The sequence below is a fragment of the Ruditapes philippinarum genome, unplaced genomic scaffold, assembly GCF_026571515.1.
Source record: "Ruditapes philippinarum isolate M1 unplaced genomic scaffold, ASM2657151v2 ctg6685_1_1_1_1, whole genome shotgun sequence".
Classification (NCBI taxonomy): domain Eukaryota; kingdom Metazoa; phylum Mollusca; class Bivalvia; order Venerida; family Veneridae; genus Ruditapes; species Ruditapes philippinarum.
In genome coordinates, this window is record NW_026857185.1 from 27,998 (window position 1) to 50,041 (window position 22,044).

Sequence of the window (22,044 nt, forward strand, 5' to 3'; positions counted from 1 at the left end):
AATAATTATGTCATTTACATCTTGTTACATGAGTAACATTTTAGTTACTGGAAAGACATTTCTGTTACATATGCATGCATGGTACTTCACAATTTCATCAAACTTGTATTAAATTTATTGATACAAGAAGATACTTAATGTAAGACATTCATCTTATGTCAAAATCCAAGTGTACTGCCACAGTTATTCTCCCCTAGTTTTATATTGATAAGTATTTCTTAATTGCTTATAAATATGGTTTGAATCTTAACATAGTATAGGTTTGTAACCCTGATTCAACAGGACAGTATTCAATGACAATTTGGTGTTGATTAAATGTACCAAAGAAATTTTTAAAAAATGGAACCGGACAAAAGTATTTTAAACCACTCAATGGTTATCAAAGTCTTCTAAATCAGTTTTGTTCCTTTTGTTCATATTCATTAAAAACCTAACCTAACAAGATGCTTGGACCTACTTATATTCACTGTCTTTCTAATTAAGGAGACAAAATTACCTTTAACAGAGGCATCACTGTTATAAATTGATCATGTTTCTTTGACTGCCTTACTACCTTCTTCTGCCTTACTTCTTTCTGCTCGCTTACTACTTTCTGCTGACTTACATGTACTTTTTTCTTCTGCCTGATTACTTTCTCCTGACTTACTTCTTCTGCCTGACTACTTTCTGCTGTTTTATTATTACTTTCTTTTGCCTGACTTCTTTCTGCAGACTTACTACTTTTACTTCCTGACTTCTTTCTGCTACCTTACTATTAATTTCTTTTGCCTTACTACTTAATGTTGACTAATTACATTTCTTTGCCTGACTTCTTTCTGCTGTCTTACTTATTCTTTCTGCTGCCTTACTACTCCTTTCTGCTGACTTTCTGCTGTAATGACAACCTTATGCTGTAATGACCTACTTCTTTCTGCTGGCTTACAACAGCTTCAAGTTTTTAACTTATTTTCAGACTTACAACTTTCTAACTAATTCCATCTGACTTACCTACTGTTTACTGACTTACTGCATGTTTCAAACTTACAACTTAAACTTCTGACATAAATTTCTGTTACAACTTTCTGATGACTTACTACTTACTACAAACTCAAGATTTTCACCTTATTTACAACTACCACTTTACTTACTACAGTCTGCCGACATAAAAGTTTTGATTGAGTTGAGTTACAATTTTGTACCGGCTAACAACTTTCTACTGACCAACGACTTTTATTTTAATTACTATCTGACCTACTACTTTCTAAGGAGCTACGAATTTCTGCTGACTTATTTGATTCTTCTGACTTATAATTTTCATCTGATTTAGAACTTTCTGCTGAATAACCAAGAAATAGACGTCCTGATGCCATTGTCAAATTTGTTGGGCTTACTATTCGAGAATTTTTCTGTTTCATGTAAAATCGGATGCTTTAACATTATTCCCAACAAGTATCAAAGAAAAGGTTCCATTTTTATCAGCTATCATCAACACAATATGAATCAAAGTCTAAGTAAATAAAAGATAATCGAATATTGACAAACATCTTTTAAAAATGTTACAAAAAATAATATTAGAAACGTGACAGACTAACTGGCGTATACACGCCACTTAAAACTTAGCTTACACATGAATATTGCACAGTTTATAATAGGGTGGGTTTTGGACTTGTACGTATCTCTACATAATGGTTGTATGTGTGCTTTAGACACAAGAAACATCCGTGATCACCCCCCCCCCCCTCAAAAACAAACAATCATAGAAAATGGAAAGGATATGTTCGGTCTGTGTGGACAATTGCAAATGGATCCTATTAAATTGTTCTGTAAAATACATAGGTGCTCTGTCAATGTGCAATAGCTACACATGGATTAAAGAAAGTATCTTGAATTAAATCCTTGCTTTCACCGGCAACCAATGTAAGTCGTGCAATGTAAGTCGAAATTTCGAGTTAATAAGTCGAAATTTCGAATTCATAAAAAACTCACACCTGGCACTTATGCTCTTTCGTATGTAGCCGACAGCTCTTCGATTTTCATAAAGGAATAGGCCTATTGTTGAAAAAATTGTTTGTTGTTGTTGTTGCTCGCATAAGACAAAAAGTGCATGAACACGAAGCTTAATAAGTTAATTTATGTTTTTATTCTTTTTCTTATGGTCACCAATAATTATTGGTTACAGTGCACTGATCCTATTATGTTTAATTAAAATACTTCAAAATAGTGGATCCTATATCAAGAATAAACATCAGTGTGCAAGAAGGAAAATTGTTAGTGATTCAGGAAACGACAATCCCTATTCATTCGTTCGTTCGTTCGCTCCTTACCCTTCGTTCGTTCATTCGCTCGCTCGCTCCTTCCTTCCTTCCGTCCGTCCGTCAGTCGTCCGTCCGTCCGTCAGTCAGTCAGTCAGTCAGTCAGTCATCAGTCAGTCAGTCAGTCAGTCAGTCAGTCAGTCAGTCAGTCAGTCAGTCAGTCATTCATTCATTCATTCATTCATTCATTCATTCATTCATTCATTCATTCATTCATTCATTCATTCATTCATTCATTCATTCATTCATTCATTCATTCATGTATCCTTTAATAGCCATGAACAGCATATACGTATCTCTTTAAGGAGGATTGATTATTGATCAGTTAAATGATGAGACACTTCATTGTCACAGACACTGAACTGGTGTATTAACAACAGGAAGTGATAGCATAGACTTGTATTGTCAATACCGCGGTAACTCATACAAATGTGCATTATTCATAGCAATAATACAATGTTAAATCGTTAATATTTACTTAAAGGAAATTTTTTAGGCTATATAGAAATAATAACTAAGTAATTAACTTGTCTAGTAAAAGTCAATCCTTTCAAAGAATCTGTTCGCCAATAAATATCTCAAAGATATTTGAGCCGTGCCATGACAAAACTAACATAGTGCGTTTGAGCCAGACCAGCCTGCGCATCCGCGCTGTTCGCTGTCAGTTTCTCTACTTGTAATACGGTTTGTAAGCGAACAGCATGGATCCTTATCAGACTGCGCGGATGTGCAGGCTGGTCTGGATCCACGTTGGTCGCAAACGCACGTACTATGTTGGTTTTGTCATGAAACGGCTCATTTTTTGTTTTAATCTAAACATCAGAGTCCGAATTTATATTTCTCTGAAAACTGCCAATCCATCTTGCGAGTATTATATACAGGAAATAAGATTACTGACACTGTGAAGTGGTAGTGTTTACTGAAAGTATAATGATTTGGGTGTGTTTGAACTAGAACCCTCTAACAGATTAATATCATCTTAGATGTTAGTAATATAAACAGACAATACATTCAACACTCTGCTCATTGAAAACTTAATGTTGGTGATTAAAGTGATGGATGTCCAACCCAGAGATGATGTGAACACTAACTCGGCATTTATAATAACATTATAATCTTTAAAGACCCATTATATATGCACCAGAAATGCTTTATCTTTTTCTCAAAAGATTTTTATTTTTGGTGTTATGTTATGTAGTTATCAATACATTAATCATTTGCCAAGTACCTGGAACATCTTTTGCTTTTGTTGCTTTTGTCAATTAGTTGATAAATTGGCTGAGTATTTTGTTTGGAAGTCAAAATACTACTTTGTTTACATTTTTCTACTTTTATAACAATAATTTCACATTCAACGCTACTTTCTTCATGTGTTAAGTACAAAGATTCTTTAAATCATTATTTAAACATTTTAAAACTCACGTTTGTCTTTTTAACATTTATTTATTTCTGGGACATAATGTGCCTTTAAAACATAAAACGAAATAATGAAATTCAATGTAATTATGGCATACATGTTCATTTAGTCGTAGATGAAATAGAAAATTCCTGTTACTGTTTAAAGGTCACATTTACAGATATAATTTTGAATTATAAATAATACCAACATTTCAATGTGATAATGATTATGTATGTTAATTGATTTTTATTCCATTGTGACTTTATACATCGATATAAAATGAAACTGTAGAAAAAGGCGACTACTATAGCGTACATAAACTTGTTGAACAATGGATAGCATGTTTTTTTTATTTTGTTGTTGTTGTTTTTACATGCAGAATACTGAGAATATAATGTATGTATTTATCATGTTTTATAGACACGCAATTCAACATGGTATTCACTACAGAATGTTGCTTGAAGCATGCGTTCAACAGAGGAATATTTTCAATAGCTTGGTACGGAACAGACTAATTCTTAGAACCAAAGTTTGATGGTAACCTTGCTTTGTTTGATTTAGAGAAGTTCCCTTATAATATTTGCTTATTATAACACTATATTAACATTTATTACTGATATGTTATTTTGACGGGCACATTTGATGAAAGGGTTGCTTTACAATGGTTTTTGAAGGAAATTTTCAAGGATATTGGCAGTAAGTTCTTCTAACTTGGGCTTTTTTGCAAATTTGTTTTACAGAGACATTTTATGACAATTTCTCTGTATAAGGACAGGACGTAAAGTGCTTGTTCAGACGAGAAAAGTCCTACCGAGTCACGAATATTTACATTACTCGCACGTATTTTCTTCAGGCATTAAGAGGATTTGTATGCTGTTTGAATTTTCTAATATGTCCGTTCTTTAAAGCAATGTTTATGGCACACTCGGTTTTAGGTATCAGCTTCTTTGCTTCCGATTTGACAAAGCTATTGAAGATATAAACTGGTCATAGACGAAAATATCTTGTTCAAGCGCATTTTAATTGCAAACTTGTTCTTCAAGCATTTCTGTTTGCACTTTTTAGTCAAATATAAAACGGATGAAGTTTTATTAATGTACTTTTCTAAAATTTTCTGGGATTTTCTTCAACTTCCAACCAGAATCTACAAATTTTGAATACTTCCATTTGCGTTTAATATTTTTTTATGACACTAAATACCATATTTATCATAATACATTGTACATGTACAGTGTATTAGGAATAATTATTTATTTCATCAAATGATATTTCTGTCAACACAGTTATAAACAATAATGTTGACACATAATTTTGCTTGAAGTATAAGTTTGCACATTAACAAGATATTTTTGTGTATTGGAACTTTATTTGGAACATGCAAATTAAAACATTTACACAAGATTGACAGAAGTATATTTTGTCTTGTTTGGTGAACTTCAAAACTTAAAGATGTGAATCGGCTGAAACTTGCATAGGATAAGCTACTACTAACCATGCTAACATCAAACAGAACATTTTATTCGTCCTCAATAGTTTTATTTCAGTTCATTTTTACACGCAATGTTTTTCCCAAATTGTCATCTTAGATCTAAACAATATTACTTACATTATTTGATTTTAATCAAATACATGTATGATAAACAAGATCAACAAGGAAAGGCGGCGTTCAACGAACGCAACCCCCACACGATCCAGCAACAAGATCCAGTGGCAAGGAGCCCAGGAGGACCCCAAACAAAAACACGACAGGACAAAGGGCACAGCATGGGCAGGCCCACCAGCAAAATCATACACAAGAAGAAAACAACTAGCAAATGATAAAGATCTCAAAGAAAACAAATAAATAATCGAATAATAGGCCCACAAAGTCAAAGGGCATAGGGGAAGGGGGCAGGAGACCCGGGGAAGGGGGGGGGGTCAAACAAAGGAAAAAAATAGGGGCAAGGGGAAGACACTTACCGTAGACAAGAAACATACATATGAGGAACACAGAGGGGCGCCGCCTTGGAACGGTCAGCAGCATAAATACTGCTGGGGAGTTTAAACCGGTTAATGGTGGAATTTGATATGAATAGGAATTTATAATAAAACAAAGATTTAGTAGATACTGTACACTAATTCCACGGAGAATTTTGCAACTTAGTGTACAGTATCTACTAAATCTTTGTTTTATTATAAATTCCTATTCAAATCAAATTCCACCATTAACCGGTTTAAACTCCCCAGCAGTATTTATACTGCTGACCGTTCCAAGGCGGCGCCCCTCTGTGTTCCTCAGATGTATGTCTAATAGAGAATATAATGACTAGAACAGCTTAGAAGAGAAACCAAATCGAACGCAAAAGTATCAAAAAGGCGATCTGTCATATTTAATTTCATATACATGTATCTATTGAAAAGCTGTTAGAAACATCTAGAAAATATCATTATTGTGTTTTTATATTTATTCTGACATATCTTTTTCCAACACTTCTTGCCATCGCGCAATCGAACAGACCTCTACCTATAACGGAAGCTCTTCTAAAGTATCAATCGAACAGGCTATTAGTGTTAAAATGGCCAATAAAAATTCTGCCTATATTCATTTCTTTACTGTTAATTTTAGCGGAAGTCAAGGTGAAATCAGACGACCTTCGGCCGAAAAATATTTGTTGATATCTTCAATAACTTCGCCAAATCGAAAGCTAGGAAGCTGAGACCTAAAACCGAGTGTGCCATAAAAATTGCCTTTAAGAATGGACATATTTAAAAATTTCAAATAACATACAAAGCCATTTACCTGAAGAAAATACGTGCCGGTGTTGTAAATATTCATGACTCGGTAGCAATTTTGTCAAGTTTGCAAGGATTTTTCTCCCTTTAAGAAGCAATTAAGTGTGCAACCACTTCACGTCCTGCCCTTTGATATTTTTTTCTTGACAATGTTAATTGTTGTCAAATTCCATTTACTGGGTAACATTTATGCAAAGAAAATAGATGAAAAGTTAAAAAAAATATCATTTAGTTATCGACTTGAGACATTTACTCGATCATTCTCTAAAAATCTCATCATCTCACAGTAACTGTTGTTAAACATCCACATCATATAGGAAGCGCCACTTCAAAGATCACAATTTCTGTTCAACATTGTTTAACTTTATTTTTTATGCATGCATACTATTTTTTGTCAATAATTGTCCAATAATGAAATGTAAATTTGGCACAGTCAGGTAAAAAGACATATTCATTAAATACTGTTAAAACAAAGTCACTCAAAACTGTTAAATTAAAGTAACAATCAGAAATGGTATGTTTTATATCAGAACAAGAATTAATATAAAAGATTTATGGCTCAGATATTTAGCCATAAAATTTGTATATACATGTTTATGTGCAGCCTAATAAAATGTAATAATTTATGCATCTGAGTTATGCGCCTCGCTTGATTGTTCGTTTTCTTCCTGTGTCATCATTTCTGGTGTGAAAGTCTGTCCCGTACCAAACGAAATTGCCAACGCGCTAGGAAGACTTGAAAAGCAAAATAGACACGCTGGGTGTTTTAGCCCAAAACAGTGTGGATTGTGTTGACTCATCAATTGTTTTAGAGATGACATATTTTTGTCTTTTTTCGACTTCCCTTTCTCGAATGAGTTTTTGCTTTGTCTTGTTGTTGAACTTAGCTCGCTCAGAAACATGTCGTTTTCATCAATATTATTAGCTAAACTGTCAACATTAGATTCTTTATGAAACGTTCTGTCATTTGCACTTGAGATTCCATTTTTGAAATTACACGAGCTGTTTTTTCTTGATGCTGTCTTACAAAATCTACTCAAAACGTTTCGTACCAATTTCATTGCATTTGAAAACAGTTCTTTTCTAAACAGAATATATATCCACGGATCAAGAATCTGGTTTAGAGAGGCTAGACGGAGTGTCATAAGATCAGCCTTGACGTTTACATGTCTGTGATTAATCTGATTGATGATAAGACGAACCTGAAAATATATTGTATTATTATAAAGTAAAATATAATATTGCTATTCAGATATATATCATACACTAGCATGCCAAATCAGATATACTAATTTCTATCGTTGCAATGTTATTGAACTTTCATTATGTAGTGAATCAAACAGATAAATGTTAAAAACTGATCGATATGAAAATACACACAGAGACATAAAAGTGTCACTTTGATATAAAAAAACCCCTCTTTCACTTGCCTGCTAAAGATATACCATATTTTATATGAGATTGGGGTCACTTGCTCTGGTTATATGATTTCAAAATGTTTGTCAGAAACGAACGATTATATCTTACCAAAAATGGACACCAGCATGTGGAGAAAATGAGGACAATGCCAATCATAAGAACCATCATCTGTATTTCCCTGCTGTATCTATGTGAGCACGTATTGCACGGTGACATAGCAGCTGCTTTACGATGCATCTTCACTAGCACGATTATAACAAACATGTTTGACATTGCCGTCACAATGATTCCTAGAATACCAATCACTGCGTACAAGTAAGCATAAATCTTATTTTTCATGACTGTACTGGTAAACGTGAAAAAGCACCATGTTCCTGGAAATTGTATAATGTTTTCCCCAAAACCAATGATTGGCAAGCATCCCATTACAAAGGCAAATGTCCAAAGTGCTAAAACTATGAATTTTATTTTTCCAACAGACACATGTTTATCGTAAAAAAATGGATGACAAATAGAAACGAATCTGTCCACGGCCATGGTGCATATAATACATATCGTTGAACAACTAGCAAATATTAACATAAATGATTCATAATTGCAAAGCGGCATTCCTCCAACCCATTTGAAATTATTCGCATACACTGCTAATGTTACTGGAGATGTAGCGCACGTGCCGAGTAGATCCGTGCAGGCAAGTGCTCCGACTAGTCTGTAAAAGACAGATCGTTTATGTTCTCTCGATGACCGGGCAAGGAATATGATTGCCAATACATTGCCAATCACTCCTGCTGCAAAAACATTGTTGCAGGTACGGTAAATGTAATCAAGGATCGGTCGGCGGTTGATTATCCGAAATGACGGTTAAATATGTCTGGTTTTGTTTCATTCATGACGACATCTGTGGACATTTTGTAAAACTGTTTGTCGCACTATCTGCAGCAGTAGAAGACATGTTATAAACTGTTGTCGCGACATCTGCAGTTTTGTAGAAGACATCACCTATATAATTTTTAAAAAAATATTATCATGCAAACAAGAAACTATTTCATCTGCAAATTATCACTCAAAGTCAATTACCTATCATATAACAATTAAACGAAAAATCTATAAAAAATATACATAAAAAGTCATGTATAAAAAAGTTATCAGCATTGATCAAGACATTCAATAATTCAAGGAATTCCAAAAATCATATGTATTTATTGACATAGTTTATCTATCATTTATCATACAACATGTCAAACTAATCAGACATAAACGTAATTAAGCCATGATTTCTAAAATGCGCAAATATATTCGTATGTCAAGTTCAAACATGGCCATACCCCGCCGAATGTGTTTGCTCATAGGAAGAATGTATATATAGTAGAACAGAATAATTCAATTTTAAGAGGTCTTTTGGAAATGAAAACTGATGGCTGAAGTGATTACAGATTTGAAACCTGTCTGAATACTGATGGCGGAAAAAAACAAAGGGCAATAACTGAAAAATAATGCATGGTAGGTTATCATTCTTGTGTGCTGCACTCCTCCTCATTGAGATCTATCCACCTATGAAGTTTCAAGTTGATACCTCTAAATATTTTTGAGATAAGCTCCGGACAAAAAAGTATGAAAATTAACAAACTTGAAGGACAATAACTCAAAAATATAAAGGGTAGAGTTATCAATATTGCGCACAGCATTCCTCCTCAATAAGATAAATACACCTATGAAGTTTCATGTTGACATCTCAAAGACATTTTGAGTTATGCTTCACTCAGGTGAAAAATTAAGAATGAAAAAGAACAAAGGGCAATAACTCAAAATTATGAAGGTAGAGTTATCACTCTTGTGCAATGTACAACTCCTCCTGAGTGAGATATATCCACCTATGAAGTTTCATGTTGATATCTCAAAGGCTTTTTGATTAATGCTCTGGGCATAAATTAAGTATGAAAATTAACAAAGGGCAATAACTGAAAAATTATGCAGGGTAGAGTTATCATTCTTGTGCACTGCACTCCTCCTCAATATGATTTATCCACCTATGAAGTTTCAAGTTGATACCTGTAATACTTTTTGAGATAAGCTCCGGAAAAAAGTATGAAAAATAAAAAGGGCAATAACTCAAAAATTATAAAGGGTAGAGTTATCATTTTTGTGCAGAACATTCCTCCTCAATAAGATCCATCCAGCTATGAAGTTTCGTGTTGACATCTCAAAGACATTTTTGTTATGCTCTACTCAGGTGAACAATTAAGTATGAAAAATAACAAAGGGCAATAACTCAAAAATTATTGATAAAGTTGATACCTGTAATACTTTTTGAGATATACTCCGGACAAAAATGTCCGACGGAAGGAAGGAAGGACGGACGGAGACTAATTCTATATTTCCCGCCGCCTTTTCGGCGGGGGATAACAAAGCCGGTCAATTAAGTTTGATAAATGAAAGAATAAAACTAGTGTTGAAATTATAACTTTTAAATATGTTTTCTTTTCTTCATTTGGCACATTTAGTGGCAACATTTAAGTAAGAATGAAAGAAAGAAATTTATTCCCTGCGGTCCGGAGACCGCAGGGTATTGGTACGCGTTTAACTTTTGAGGCATGGAGGAGCACGTGACCTGTTTCGGTACATGGAGGAGCATGTGATCTGTAAACCGTACATGATTGGTTAATTGACCTTTTCCAAAACCTAGCTAAATACCGTTTGCCGGTACGTTACGGATTTACCTGTAGGGAATTAGTCCGAATTACAACTTATTAAGAACAAAAAACAAATAAGTGATATTTCTAATTTTCTATAATTATTTTACCGTTTAAGGTGAAAAAACTTGAATGATGTGTTTGAAAATTATCAATGTTTCTTTAATATAGAGTATTTTTTATTTATCTAAAATCTATTAATTACCGATATAATACAGAAATTTTTATTGGTTAATCTGTTGGGTCATTCTTTAGGTGTTTGTATTTTTCGGGTCACTGATTTAGTTGTATTCCTACGCGTTGTTATAAATTCAGTCATCTTTTCGCGGTCTTTACAGTTCTTAGACACATTTTGGTTGATACAGATCTTTTTTCGTCAGTCTGTTTATCTAGTTATCATAGGGTTTTACTGTGCCCGTCTTGTGCTAAAGAAGTTTTCATTTGTTTGTGGAGCGGTCTACATTTATCACGATGAGTTAGAAAGTTGCAGGGACCAGTTATTTATATATTGTTTTTGACTTGCTTCTTATTAGGAAGGTAACTTTTTATTTGTTTGAATTGAACAATGCCTCAGGAAAGGAAATCAGAAAGGGTTAAAGATAACCCAGACTATAAAGCTTTGCATGAGGGAAGAGATGTTATAACACCTACTACAGATGTTACGAAAATTTCAACCGCCTCCAAATTAACTCTTACTCCCCCGCCAAAGAACCCGGATAAAAGCGGTGATATTGATCCAATTGAACTTGAGAAAAAAGCTTTCAACGATAAACTTAAAAGTTTGGCAACTGCTGAAAAGCGTTTGAAAGAACAGGAGGAGTTATTTGCTTTACGCAAACAAGTTCACGAACGGGAATTATACATACAATCTCAAATTATCAATGTTTCTTAAATATCTATGTTACCTTTGTTAAAATTATGCCCTTAAAGATGTAAAGGAATAAATATCAACGAGGCTGAGTTCGTTCAATACTTTTAATTGAAATGTCCATTCATTGTATGATCTCAGTAAATTACTATATCGATATAAAGATCAAGTAGATTTAACCCAAGAGGTTAAAGTCACATCACATTCACAACTTCACATCAAGCACTTGTTAAAGCACCAATCAATATATAATCAGTATCAAGAAGATATCAATATGTAGATCAATATGAAGATCAAGCCCTGAAACAAACAAATATAGCAATACTAAATACATGTTCATACTGAGATCATTAACACACATCACAATATATACAATTTAAGTCATAGCATGATTATAACAAACATCTCACATCAAATAGCCAATATAACAGTCATTAAACCATTACATCAATTAATTACTTCTAAATTAATAACTGAACATTCCAAGTACTGTTTTCTGTATTATATTAAATAATTCAATCCAGTGGCCTATTAAATCAATATAGTTAACTTATAAAATAGTAAAAACAATAATATGACTTGTACAATTATACATACCAATTGTGGATTGGACTCAATGACACTCATACAAAAATCCTCTCAATCTTGTGATGTTACTGCAACATACTGTAATTAAACATGTGCACAATAGAGAATGACAGTGATTTATATTAATTACTGCAAATAGATATTACTTAAAATATGCTGCCATTATCAGATGCATTGTAAACAAATCATGTACAATATACATGAATATCTTATTTTAATAAACTTTAGACACACAGCTCATTTGTAACTCACTTAAACAAAGTAAGCAACCAATATTAAACTTCACCAACCTCAATCCAAAATCCAAAATCCTATTTAAGAATTAATAACCAATTTATTATTTTAAACAACTGAAAAACATGTCTGCCTTCTACCAAAAACTGATGACAACTCAGAAAACGGCGGGAACAATTACACGCATGATTAACTAATAAAACAGCCAAGGGAAATCACTCCTACAGATTTCAATCAATAAACTAAAACTGATTATTTCCCTTTGGTTACATCTATCTCAAATTTTACAAACAATAAATTGTTTATACTGAAAATTTACAAAATTAAAATATTCGTAGGGGCATCTGCCATAATAAATAGAGATATTTTCTGCGTAAACTTGTGTGTTTACTTTATTTATTATTTGCTCAAAATTATTCATAAAATGGTAGGCCTATTTAATCATTTTCACAAAATGAAATAATTGTTTTATGTTCGACCTTCTCCGGTCTTCAACGGTCACCAGTTTCCAAAGACTTTCTTCTATATTGATCGTTTATTCAACTGTCAACTATATTCCTGATAAAAACGTTTATTTATCCCCCCCCCCCCCAAATAATGTTGAAAATAGTTAAATGAAATACATGTATCTGTATATCATTAAAATGGTCACCGCAGGAAACCATTTTACTTGTTCTTTATATAGTGACGTGTGTAAAATCAATGATGTGATACATGTGAATAAGATTAAAGCATTTACACCCGGCCCAATCGACCTATAAGTCACCTTATATTGACAAATATCAAAGTATTATATACAGAGTCATCATGAATAAGTGTATGGCAAAACTTTTATATCTATTACTGTGTAACAGCGCATATTATCAAATTTAGCCAATTTTAAGATTTGCACCGGATTCCCATTATTCATGTTCTTGTATATTGACTTGTTAGAAAACACGTGAAATTCACACGGTAAGGTCTTGTCCAACACAAATGTAAACTTCATTTAAGATTAATTTCTGTCTTATTTTACTGATCGTGTACACTTTTCCGTTAGATCTAGAACAAAATTGCACATACCTACAAAAAGTATGCACGATAAAAAATATCTGAATTTAATGAGAATTAAAAAATAAAATAAAAAATAACATAAACTAAAAGGAGATTCAGTATAATACACAATGTATATAGAAAATATATGACAAGAAGGCTCGTTATTTACGTAAACTAAGCACTTGTAAAAATAGAATAGGGCATTAATTGTACTTAACACAGGTGATCTCGTTATCAAATCCACTCAACCATGTATATATGAGCCGCGTCACGACAAAACCAACGTAATGCGTTTGCGACCAGCATGGATCTAGGCCAGCTTGCGCATCCGCGCAGTCTGATCAGGATCCATGCTGTTCGCTATCAGTTTCTGTACTGTAAGCGAACAGCATGCTGGTCGCAAACGCATTACGTTGGTTTTGTCGTGACGCGGCTCATATATTAAATTATAAGTAATCTCACATGAACTCGATTTTTAGAATAAGTAATCATATAAAAATATGTATAAAATCTGATATATTTTGCATGCATACGGACCAATGTCCATTGCAGTTAGGTTACTAAGTTCAAATCACATGTCACTCAACACTGTGGGGCTTAAAATGCTCATGTTAATTTTATGCGTGCACTTACAATATATTTTAAACAAAAAAAAATGTTTGAACAAGTGTACTTACTTTTATGTTGTAATTCCCGTTTTTATATAAATAAATTAAATGTTACTTATTCCGTCTTTTACACATATCTTGCTAAAATAAAATTACTGTTAAATAACCATGAAACATTTATAATTTGTTTGATTGCATTGCGAAACAACTGAACACTTTACGCTAAAGTACTATTTTCAAAATCTCATCAAGTAGTATTTGTCGGGTAATGAAAACAAGTTCGCTCATTCAGTAAATCGTATAATAATAGCCCCCGGAAAGTTACATTGTATTTCATGTCACAACAATTCGATTATTTCTCCAGATGACCTGCGCAGTTAATCTGATAAACCAATAACCCGATTGTATCAGATTAACAAGGTAAACGGCAAGAATGAAATATCATAATATATCGTTTATAATAGTATTTTGTTTAAGTAAGATGTCTAAAAATATAGGAAAACAGAGCTTTGCAGAAAAACACAAGTAGTCTGGTTTAAGATTTTTTTCCAGTCTAAACTTAGAAACATTCAGGTTAAATAGTATTTAATAAATACACCTAAACAGAATTAAGTGCAGTTGAAAATCTAGTACAAATTAGGCTAGCATTAGTTGCATAGACGTGTTTCTACAGATTTTGTTTCTCGAAGTTTATAGAGGACATTAAAAAAAAAATTCTATAAATACAGGATTTATTTTCATCGGATGGTATGAAAATAAATATTTCATTGAGTGGCGGTAGCTATGAGTGAAATATGACAATTTTCATACCACAAGATGAAAATAAATCCTGTATTTATAGAATCCCTTTTAAATTTATAGAAAAAAAACTTGACTTTTCTGTAAATTATATGCCTTTTCTCTTTATTGCCTTTAAATTTTAAATATTTCCCATTTAAGTTTGTGTATTGACAGAATTTAGATGAAAGTAGTCCGACAAAACATCAGTGAAAATACTGAAAATATGTTTTCACTGCTGTGAAACATTAATTTTATGGTAAAAATACGGAAAACAAAAATAGTCAATTTATTTCATCAATATTTCGCAATATTTCTCAATATTTCATTTCTAAGCATATAAAAGACATTTAAGACATATAATTTTTGAAATATTTTTGTAAATGCATGTGAAAGAAATCTCTCAAACATATTAATGTAGCACATTAAATATAGCAAGAGGAAAATAAATTATATAAAATCTACAATGTGTTTAACACAATATAAAATTCAATTTTTAATTTATTCGCAATAATATCGAGATAATAAATCCCTCAAGAAAACTATTCCATATGACGATGTTCTGATATGGAAGAAAGGAATGTCTATTTTTCTGCTATATCATATTAAAGGTGAATGCCTTCTTCTCTAGACCATCACTATCAAGCTGATACTTGGGTAAAATATACGTACAATGTTATATTACAACAGAAATCACATGTATAAATGACACATTTTTACCAAATGCTATGTCAAACTTGGATAACAGTTTTCGTATTTTAATTTTACTTGATTGATTAAGTAACTTAGAATTATAGAATTACATTAAGACAGGAGGCTAACTATCTTGTCCAATGTTCCTGGTGCCGTAACTGTAATACCATATTATAAGGGACATACTGCCTTAGTTCAAAATGTCTTCTCCCTGGAAATTCCTTGAAAAAACAAGAGGGCAAAATTGTGCATCAGTAATGTATTAGATTGTACGAAGCGATGATAACAGATTTACGTAAGCAGTTCAGTGCCAAACCAGCGGTCGGATTTAGCCTATTGGCTACATAGGTATTTGGCATTTTGATAGTTCTCATAGAACATCCCAGTTTAAAAACAAGTTTAGAGCTCTAAAGGTTGCATTTGGGTAAATTGTCCTAGCATAATGTATAATATTCAGTAGTGTGTAACAAAGAAATACGTGAAATATAATGAGACATTAATTAAGAAGTATTGCAAACGCATGACAGTAGTATGGTTTATTAGATCTGCATGGTAGTAAACGCTATGGACCTAGAACTCACAGGTTTTGAGATGTCACAATTGTTTTATCTTCAGACATTTCTATAGAGTTGACATTATTTAATTGAACTAGTGATCTCTCTCTTATTCCAGCCATGGTAGAACCCTGACAAGAGATAAAACACCAAAAGCTGAATAACATTTACTTGTAAAAATCATGATCTCTGGCGTAACTCGACTCCATCGTTGTAAGAGACATTAAAAATAATTGTTTCCAAATTTTCGATAAAAAGAGAATTAGATAGAATATCGGAAAATATAGGAATCATAGTGATGTGAAATAATCTTTGCGTAAATATGCAATGAAACTGTCCCTCCATACGTATATTTTATAGTATCTATGATATCTGTGTTGCTTTGATAACGTTCTATATAAAACAGTTTATGCAATGTAAACCCGGAAAGCCCCCCCCCCCTCGTCAAACACACCATAAAATAGTGTGGTTATAACTAAACATTACTAGATTTCACACTAAATGAAAAACTTTGACAAGTTTTCTAAACACCACTTTAAGTTATAAACCGTAAAGCTCGGATTATGGCATTTTATTTGTTATTTATACACGCATATTTTAGTTTTATATATCGAATAAGATATATTTTGAATATTATAATAATAAGCGATGTTATGAAGTAATTTACAAAATGTAACACTTAATCAATCTATTCTCAAACGTGTTCGTTGCTGGTTAAGCCTTTTATCCTCCAATCAATACAAAGGGTTTTGACAACAAATCTGTAGATAAAACTGGTCAACAAGAAAGATACCCTGACCTCTGTACAGATGAATAGTCATTAAACTATCACCAACAGCGAGGTATTATGAACGATTTTCAATTACTTCAATAGTAAGTACAATCCATCAGACACTCAAGAAATTCGGACTGCTTTCCTCCATACTTTGTAAAACGTATGCTCTGTTATGAACTATGGGTATCCTATAGGAAAGATCATTAGGTGAGCTCTATCCGGCACTTTTGATATGTATTCGTCAAACTGTTCATCAGATGGTTTATGACCTTTATTCTGTCCATAATCTTAGCTTAAAAATGGAAAACCTGATAAACCGTGGATTGAAATAGTAATTTCCACAAATTAACATTATTATAACATGTATTTAAAAGTATTATAAGGGCTAAGTTTTCAGGTCGAATCTGTATTGGAAAATTACCGATATTAAACGGAAATTATGTCAAATGTAGATTTAACTGGATCGTTTCTGCGATAGACTCTCTTTTATTAGGCTTTTAACAATGTGATACAAGAAATTGCCCAATCCGTTATTTTGTTAAGAATTATAGTATAACATAATCAGCCTACATTTATTGGATAAATGTGTTGTTAAGGATAAGGAGTGGTTTTGATAATGATTGTTTAGCAAGCTAAAAAAGTTGTATATAAACGCATAAAATAAGTTTTAAAGTAGATAATAGTGTTTGTAAATAGAGAGCAGTTGTGTTTTTATAAAGCTAAATATAAGAATTTGGTTTTTTTAAAGAAAAAGAGACGTTTGTTTAAATTGAAAAAAGTTGAAAAAAAATTGAGAGCTTCGATTTCTAAGCCGAAAGACTTTTGGAAATTATTTAAATGTAAAATAAAGTAAATCATGACCATTCATAGATGAAAATTTTTAAGTATTTTCAGAATGAGGTAATGATATATTCCAATCAAGTAACACGGAGTCCCGAAGATTTTTCAAACGCAACAATGATTTTGAAAATTTCAAATGGCATCGGATGATATTTTAGATAAACGTATTACTGTAAATGAAATTTTTTGGAAGCAATCAAAAAAACTTTAAAAAACAAATAAATCACCTGGTTATTGATTGCCTGTTAAATGAATATTTTATTGAATGTATTGATATTTATTCCTCGCATATTTTGTGATATTTTTTAATTATGTACTTGATAGCCGGATATTCCCAGATACATGGTCGTGAAGGTGTGATAATACCGTTGTATAAAAAAAGGTGATAAAGAATGAAGTTATATAATTATAGAGGAATTACGTTAGTTAGTTGCCTATCGAAAAATTATTCACATCTATTTTTAAATAAAAGAATTAATAACCAATATTTTGAAGAAAACCATGTTTTGTCAGATGCACAATTTGGATTTAGAAAAGGAAAATCAACCATTGATGCTTTATTTATTCTTATTGTACAGTTGTTCAAAATTATATAAATAATAATAAACGTTTGTAATTTGTTGTTTTGTAGACTTTAAGAAGGCTTTTCGATTGTATATATAGAAACCGCGCTTTTGGTTAAAAATTAAAAGTAATTGTGGGATTAGAGGTAAATTGTTACGCCTAGTAAAAGACAATGTATAGTAAAGTAAAAAATCGTGTGTAAGGTTATGTAATAGTTATTCAGGAATTCTTTAATTATTGCTGTTAGGTTACGTCAAGGGGGAAAAGGTAATTTCACCGATTTTATTTTCCCTCTTTTTAAATGACTTTGAATTATTTTTTACAAAGGGGATATAATAGTGGTTTGACGTATAAACCGAATAGTTTTTTTGATTTTTGTTACGGGTTCGCTGATATAAGGTAATTTAGGAAATAAACCAAAGATTGATATTAAATAGAAGTTGACGTTATTTGAATGATTAATTGTAAAAAATGGAGCTTAGAATAATATTGAATAAAACCGAAAGTTGTTGTTTTTCAGAAGAGCGTGGAGTTTTTAAAAAAAACAATTGAATTATTTTATTACGAAAAGGGAAACATTTTACGATATTAGTCGGATATGGCTTTTGCCAATTACTTAGGAAACAATAAAAAAAACTTATACTGGGTAGTTTTAGTTGGGAAAATCTAAAACATTTGAAAAAATTGGTAAAATGGCTGCATAAAAGATTAAAATGTAAAAAATTTAGTTAAAAGGTAAATTTTCATTAAAACCTAAAAATTTTTAAAATTCACTTTTGAAAAAATTTTTTTTTTTGGTTTTTAAATTTTAAAATTCCCCTTTGGCGAAATTTTTGGGGTTTTACTAAATCAAAGGAAATTGAAAGACTTCACTTTAAATTTTTTAAAAAATTTAAAAAAATGTAAAAATTAATTCCCCTGGGAATGTTCTTGGGATTTGGGGGGGAAAAGCACGTTATCCTTTTATAATTTCAAGATATGTTAAGATTTTTAAAAAATTCCTGGGTTTAAAAAAGCTTGAGACAGAAAAATATCAATTTTTTAAAAAAAGTATTTTTAGCATTGCTCTTTTAAGATTTTAATTAAAGGTTTAAAACCCAAATTTTGGGTTTTCAAAATCTTTTAAAAATTTTTTTATTATGTAATCCCCTGGTTTTTTGTGATATTTGGGATTTTTTCCAAAAATTTTCCCTAAATAGTAAAATATTTTTCCAATATTTAAAAAAAAAGGGTAATGAACTTTTTTTTTTACAAAGTTTTGGGTTTTTTGGTAAAGAGGAGCCCCTGTTTTTAAACTTAAATTTTTAAAAAAGGTTCCCTTTTTTATTGAAAATTATTTTAAAATTTTTGTTTGAAAATTTCTTTTTAAAAAACAATACTTTTAAAAAAAATACTTTCAAAAATTAGAAAATTCTTCGCATTTATTACTTGCAAATGGAGGTTTCAAAAGAAAAAGAAATTTTTAAAAAAATGAAAAATAGTTTATATTTTTAAATCTACATAAAGTCGAAAAATGAATACCAATTTTTATTTTAATTTGTCCTTGTTATATTGAATAAAAAAAAAATATATAAAAAGATACAATAATAAGACCTAGTATGTTTAAAAATTTCCCGATATGTTAAAATCAAACAATAGAAAATAGACTTTTTAAAATTTTTTCCTTGTAAAGTACGAAAATGGGGATGTCTCATAGGAAAAAAATTTTGAAAATAGTAGAAACAACTTAAAATTTTTTAATTAAATTTATCCTTTTTAATATTTATAGAAAAGAAATGTTTTAAACCCCATCTTGTTTATTTATGTTAGTATGGGATTTTAAAATTTTTTATTTAAAGTAAAGACCGGGTGGGATGATTGTACAAGTTTAAAAAAAAAAGTATCTGTTTTTGTTTTTGTTTGTTCGGTTCTTCTATAAATTTGAAGTTTCCCAAATTTTTTTCACTGGGGGTTACTTTAAAACCCGTTAGGGGGCCCCAAGCGACAAAAACCAAATAAAATCATGGGACAAAAATTACTAGATTTTGTGTAAATCATGTTGCCCTTTCGATTGTTAACGGCCGTACGGAAAATTTTTAAATTTAAATTTTTACTTTTATGTCACAAAACGGTACAAAACTGTCATAGATTACTTATTATGTCATGAACTAAATTTTCACGGGGTCACTGATTTTTCCCGGTTACGCGTTTAATTTAATGGAGTGACCATGCACTTTTTCAGGGATCGTTATTAATTTAAAAACGTACCAAAAATAATAATTTAAGGTTTTACCCGAGATTTAAATACAAATGGAACGAAATACATAAACGCAATTTCGCTCTTGGGGATTATAAGGGGCCCAATTTTTCCAAAATTTTTTAAATTTAAAATTTTTGAAAAAATTTAAAAATCATAATAATAGATCATCTTTTTAACGATTTCTCTTAATAAATTTTAAAAGATTAATTTCTTTAATGTAGTGATCCATTAATTTGCAAAAAAAATTTTCATATTAAATCACAACATATAGGAAAAAAGCAGACTGGTTTGTAGGGGACTGACGGTAAACTCGTTGGGTGTTTTTTGGAAAAATTGAATTAATTTTTGATAAAACAGATTTTTAAAAAAAAAATACCCTTTTTGGGAACAAAAAACTTTGGTTTAAAAAAATTATACGTAAAAGGAAAAAAAAAGCGTATTTTCAAAATTTAAAAAGCTTTTAAATACAAAATTTTAAAAAAAAGTAAAACAGGGATTTTTTGGAAAAAAACTTTTAAAAAAGAAAAAAAAAAGTTGAAGGGAATTTTAAAATTTTCCCCTTTTAGAATTTAAAGAAATACTTTTAATATTTTTCAAAAGAAAAGTTTTATTGTTACAAGGAAAGAAAGCTGAATTGTTTTGTGATTTAATTAATAATTGGTTTTAAATTTTAATAATGATGCAAATTTTTAGAAAATTTGGGGCTTTCCTATAACTGTGATGAAAAATCGTCTGAGTGAAATTCCCTTGAAAACGTAACAAAAAGGGGGTGGGGTAAATGATTGGGGCCTATTTTAAAAAAAGTTGTTTAAAGAAGTGGGTGGGTATTTTTTCATCGCATTTAAAGGTTGGGTTTAATTTTAATTGGTTTTATTTGGGTCAGGAGTTTTTTCCGGGGCAAAATGGACCGAAGGTGTAATTTTACCTTTACATAAGGGAAAGGGGAAAAAAAAATGAAGGGGGAATAATTTATGGGGGAAAACGCTTGTTACCTTTTTATCTAAATTTTTACACTGGGGGATTTAAAAAAAAAATTTGGGGGCTTTTTGTAATGATAACAAAAATTACTATTTCAAAATCTCAAAATTTGGTTTTTCCCCTTTAAAGGGAGATCTTTCTGTTGACGCAAAAATTTATTCTTACGTCCCTTAGTTTAAAAAATATTTTTATAGATAGATGATAGATATAATTTAAATTTACGTATACATATTTTACCCTTTGTCACTAAAAAAACAGAATACATAAATCATAAGGGCATGGTACGATCCCTAAATTGGAAAAAAAAATTGTTTTAAAAAAAAGGGATAAAAATGGAGAATGTTTTTAAATCCATATTTAAAAACAAACAAATTTGGATTTTTCTCTTATTTAAAAAAGTTGCGAAAAATGACTTTCATATATTTTTAAAATGTAGTGAATCAACGATTAAAAAATTTTTCATTGAATAAAACCATGTCGCTGTTTTAATGAGCAAAATTATCAGGGGGGCCAAAACTGGTAAAAAATAGGTCTTTAATTTGGGGGAATATTAATAAGGTCAAATCGACGCTTAGTAGGGAAGAAGGGTGGTTTTATTTAGCAAGGGCCCCAATTTGAAATTTGGGGGTTTTTTTTGTTGGGGCTTCAAAAAAACTGCCCAAAAAATTTTTAAACATACTCCGGGGCCCTTTTGTAAAAATATGGCTTTTAAAGAACTTT

General features: G+C 31.2%; 1 protein-coding gene and 1 long non-coding RNA gene across 2 annotated transcripts; both read right to left on the reverse strand.

Annotated features, from left to right (window-relative positions):
- Nucleotides 1–6,461: 6,461 nt before the first annotated feature.
- Nucleotides 6,462–8,676, reverse strand: LOC132749019 (prostaglandin E2 receptor EP4 subtype-like; the record flags this gene model as incomplete). Its single annotated transcript, XM_060738687.1, has 2 exons — nucleotides 6,462–7,664; nucleotides 7,990–8,676. Coding segments are annotated over 2 exons (1,266 nt in total), but the record flags the coding sequence as incomplete, so codon positions are not given.
- Nucleotides 8,677–11,532: 2,856 nt separating this feature from the next.
- LOC132749016 (uncharacterized) lies at nucleotides 11,533–12,506 on the reverse strand. Its single transcript, XR_009628349.1, has 3 exons — nucleotides 12,318–12,506; nucleotides 12,037–12,105; nucleotides 11,533–11,739 (listed from the first exon to the last, which is right to left on the reverse strand). It is a non-coding gene; the product is annotated as an uncharacterized LOC132749016 (long non-coding RNA).
- Between the last annotated feature and the right edge of the window lie 9,538 nt (nucleotides 12,507–22,044).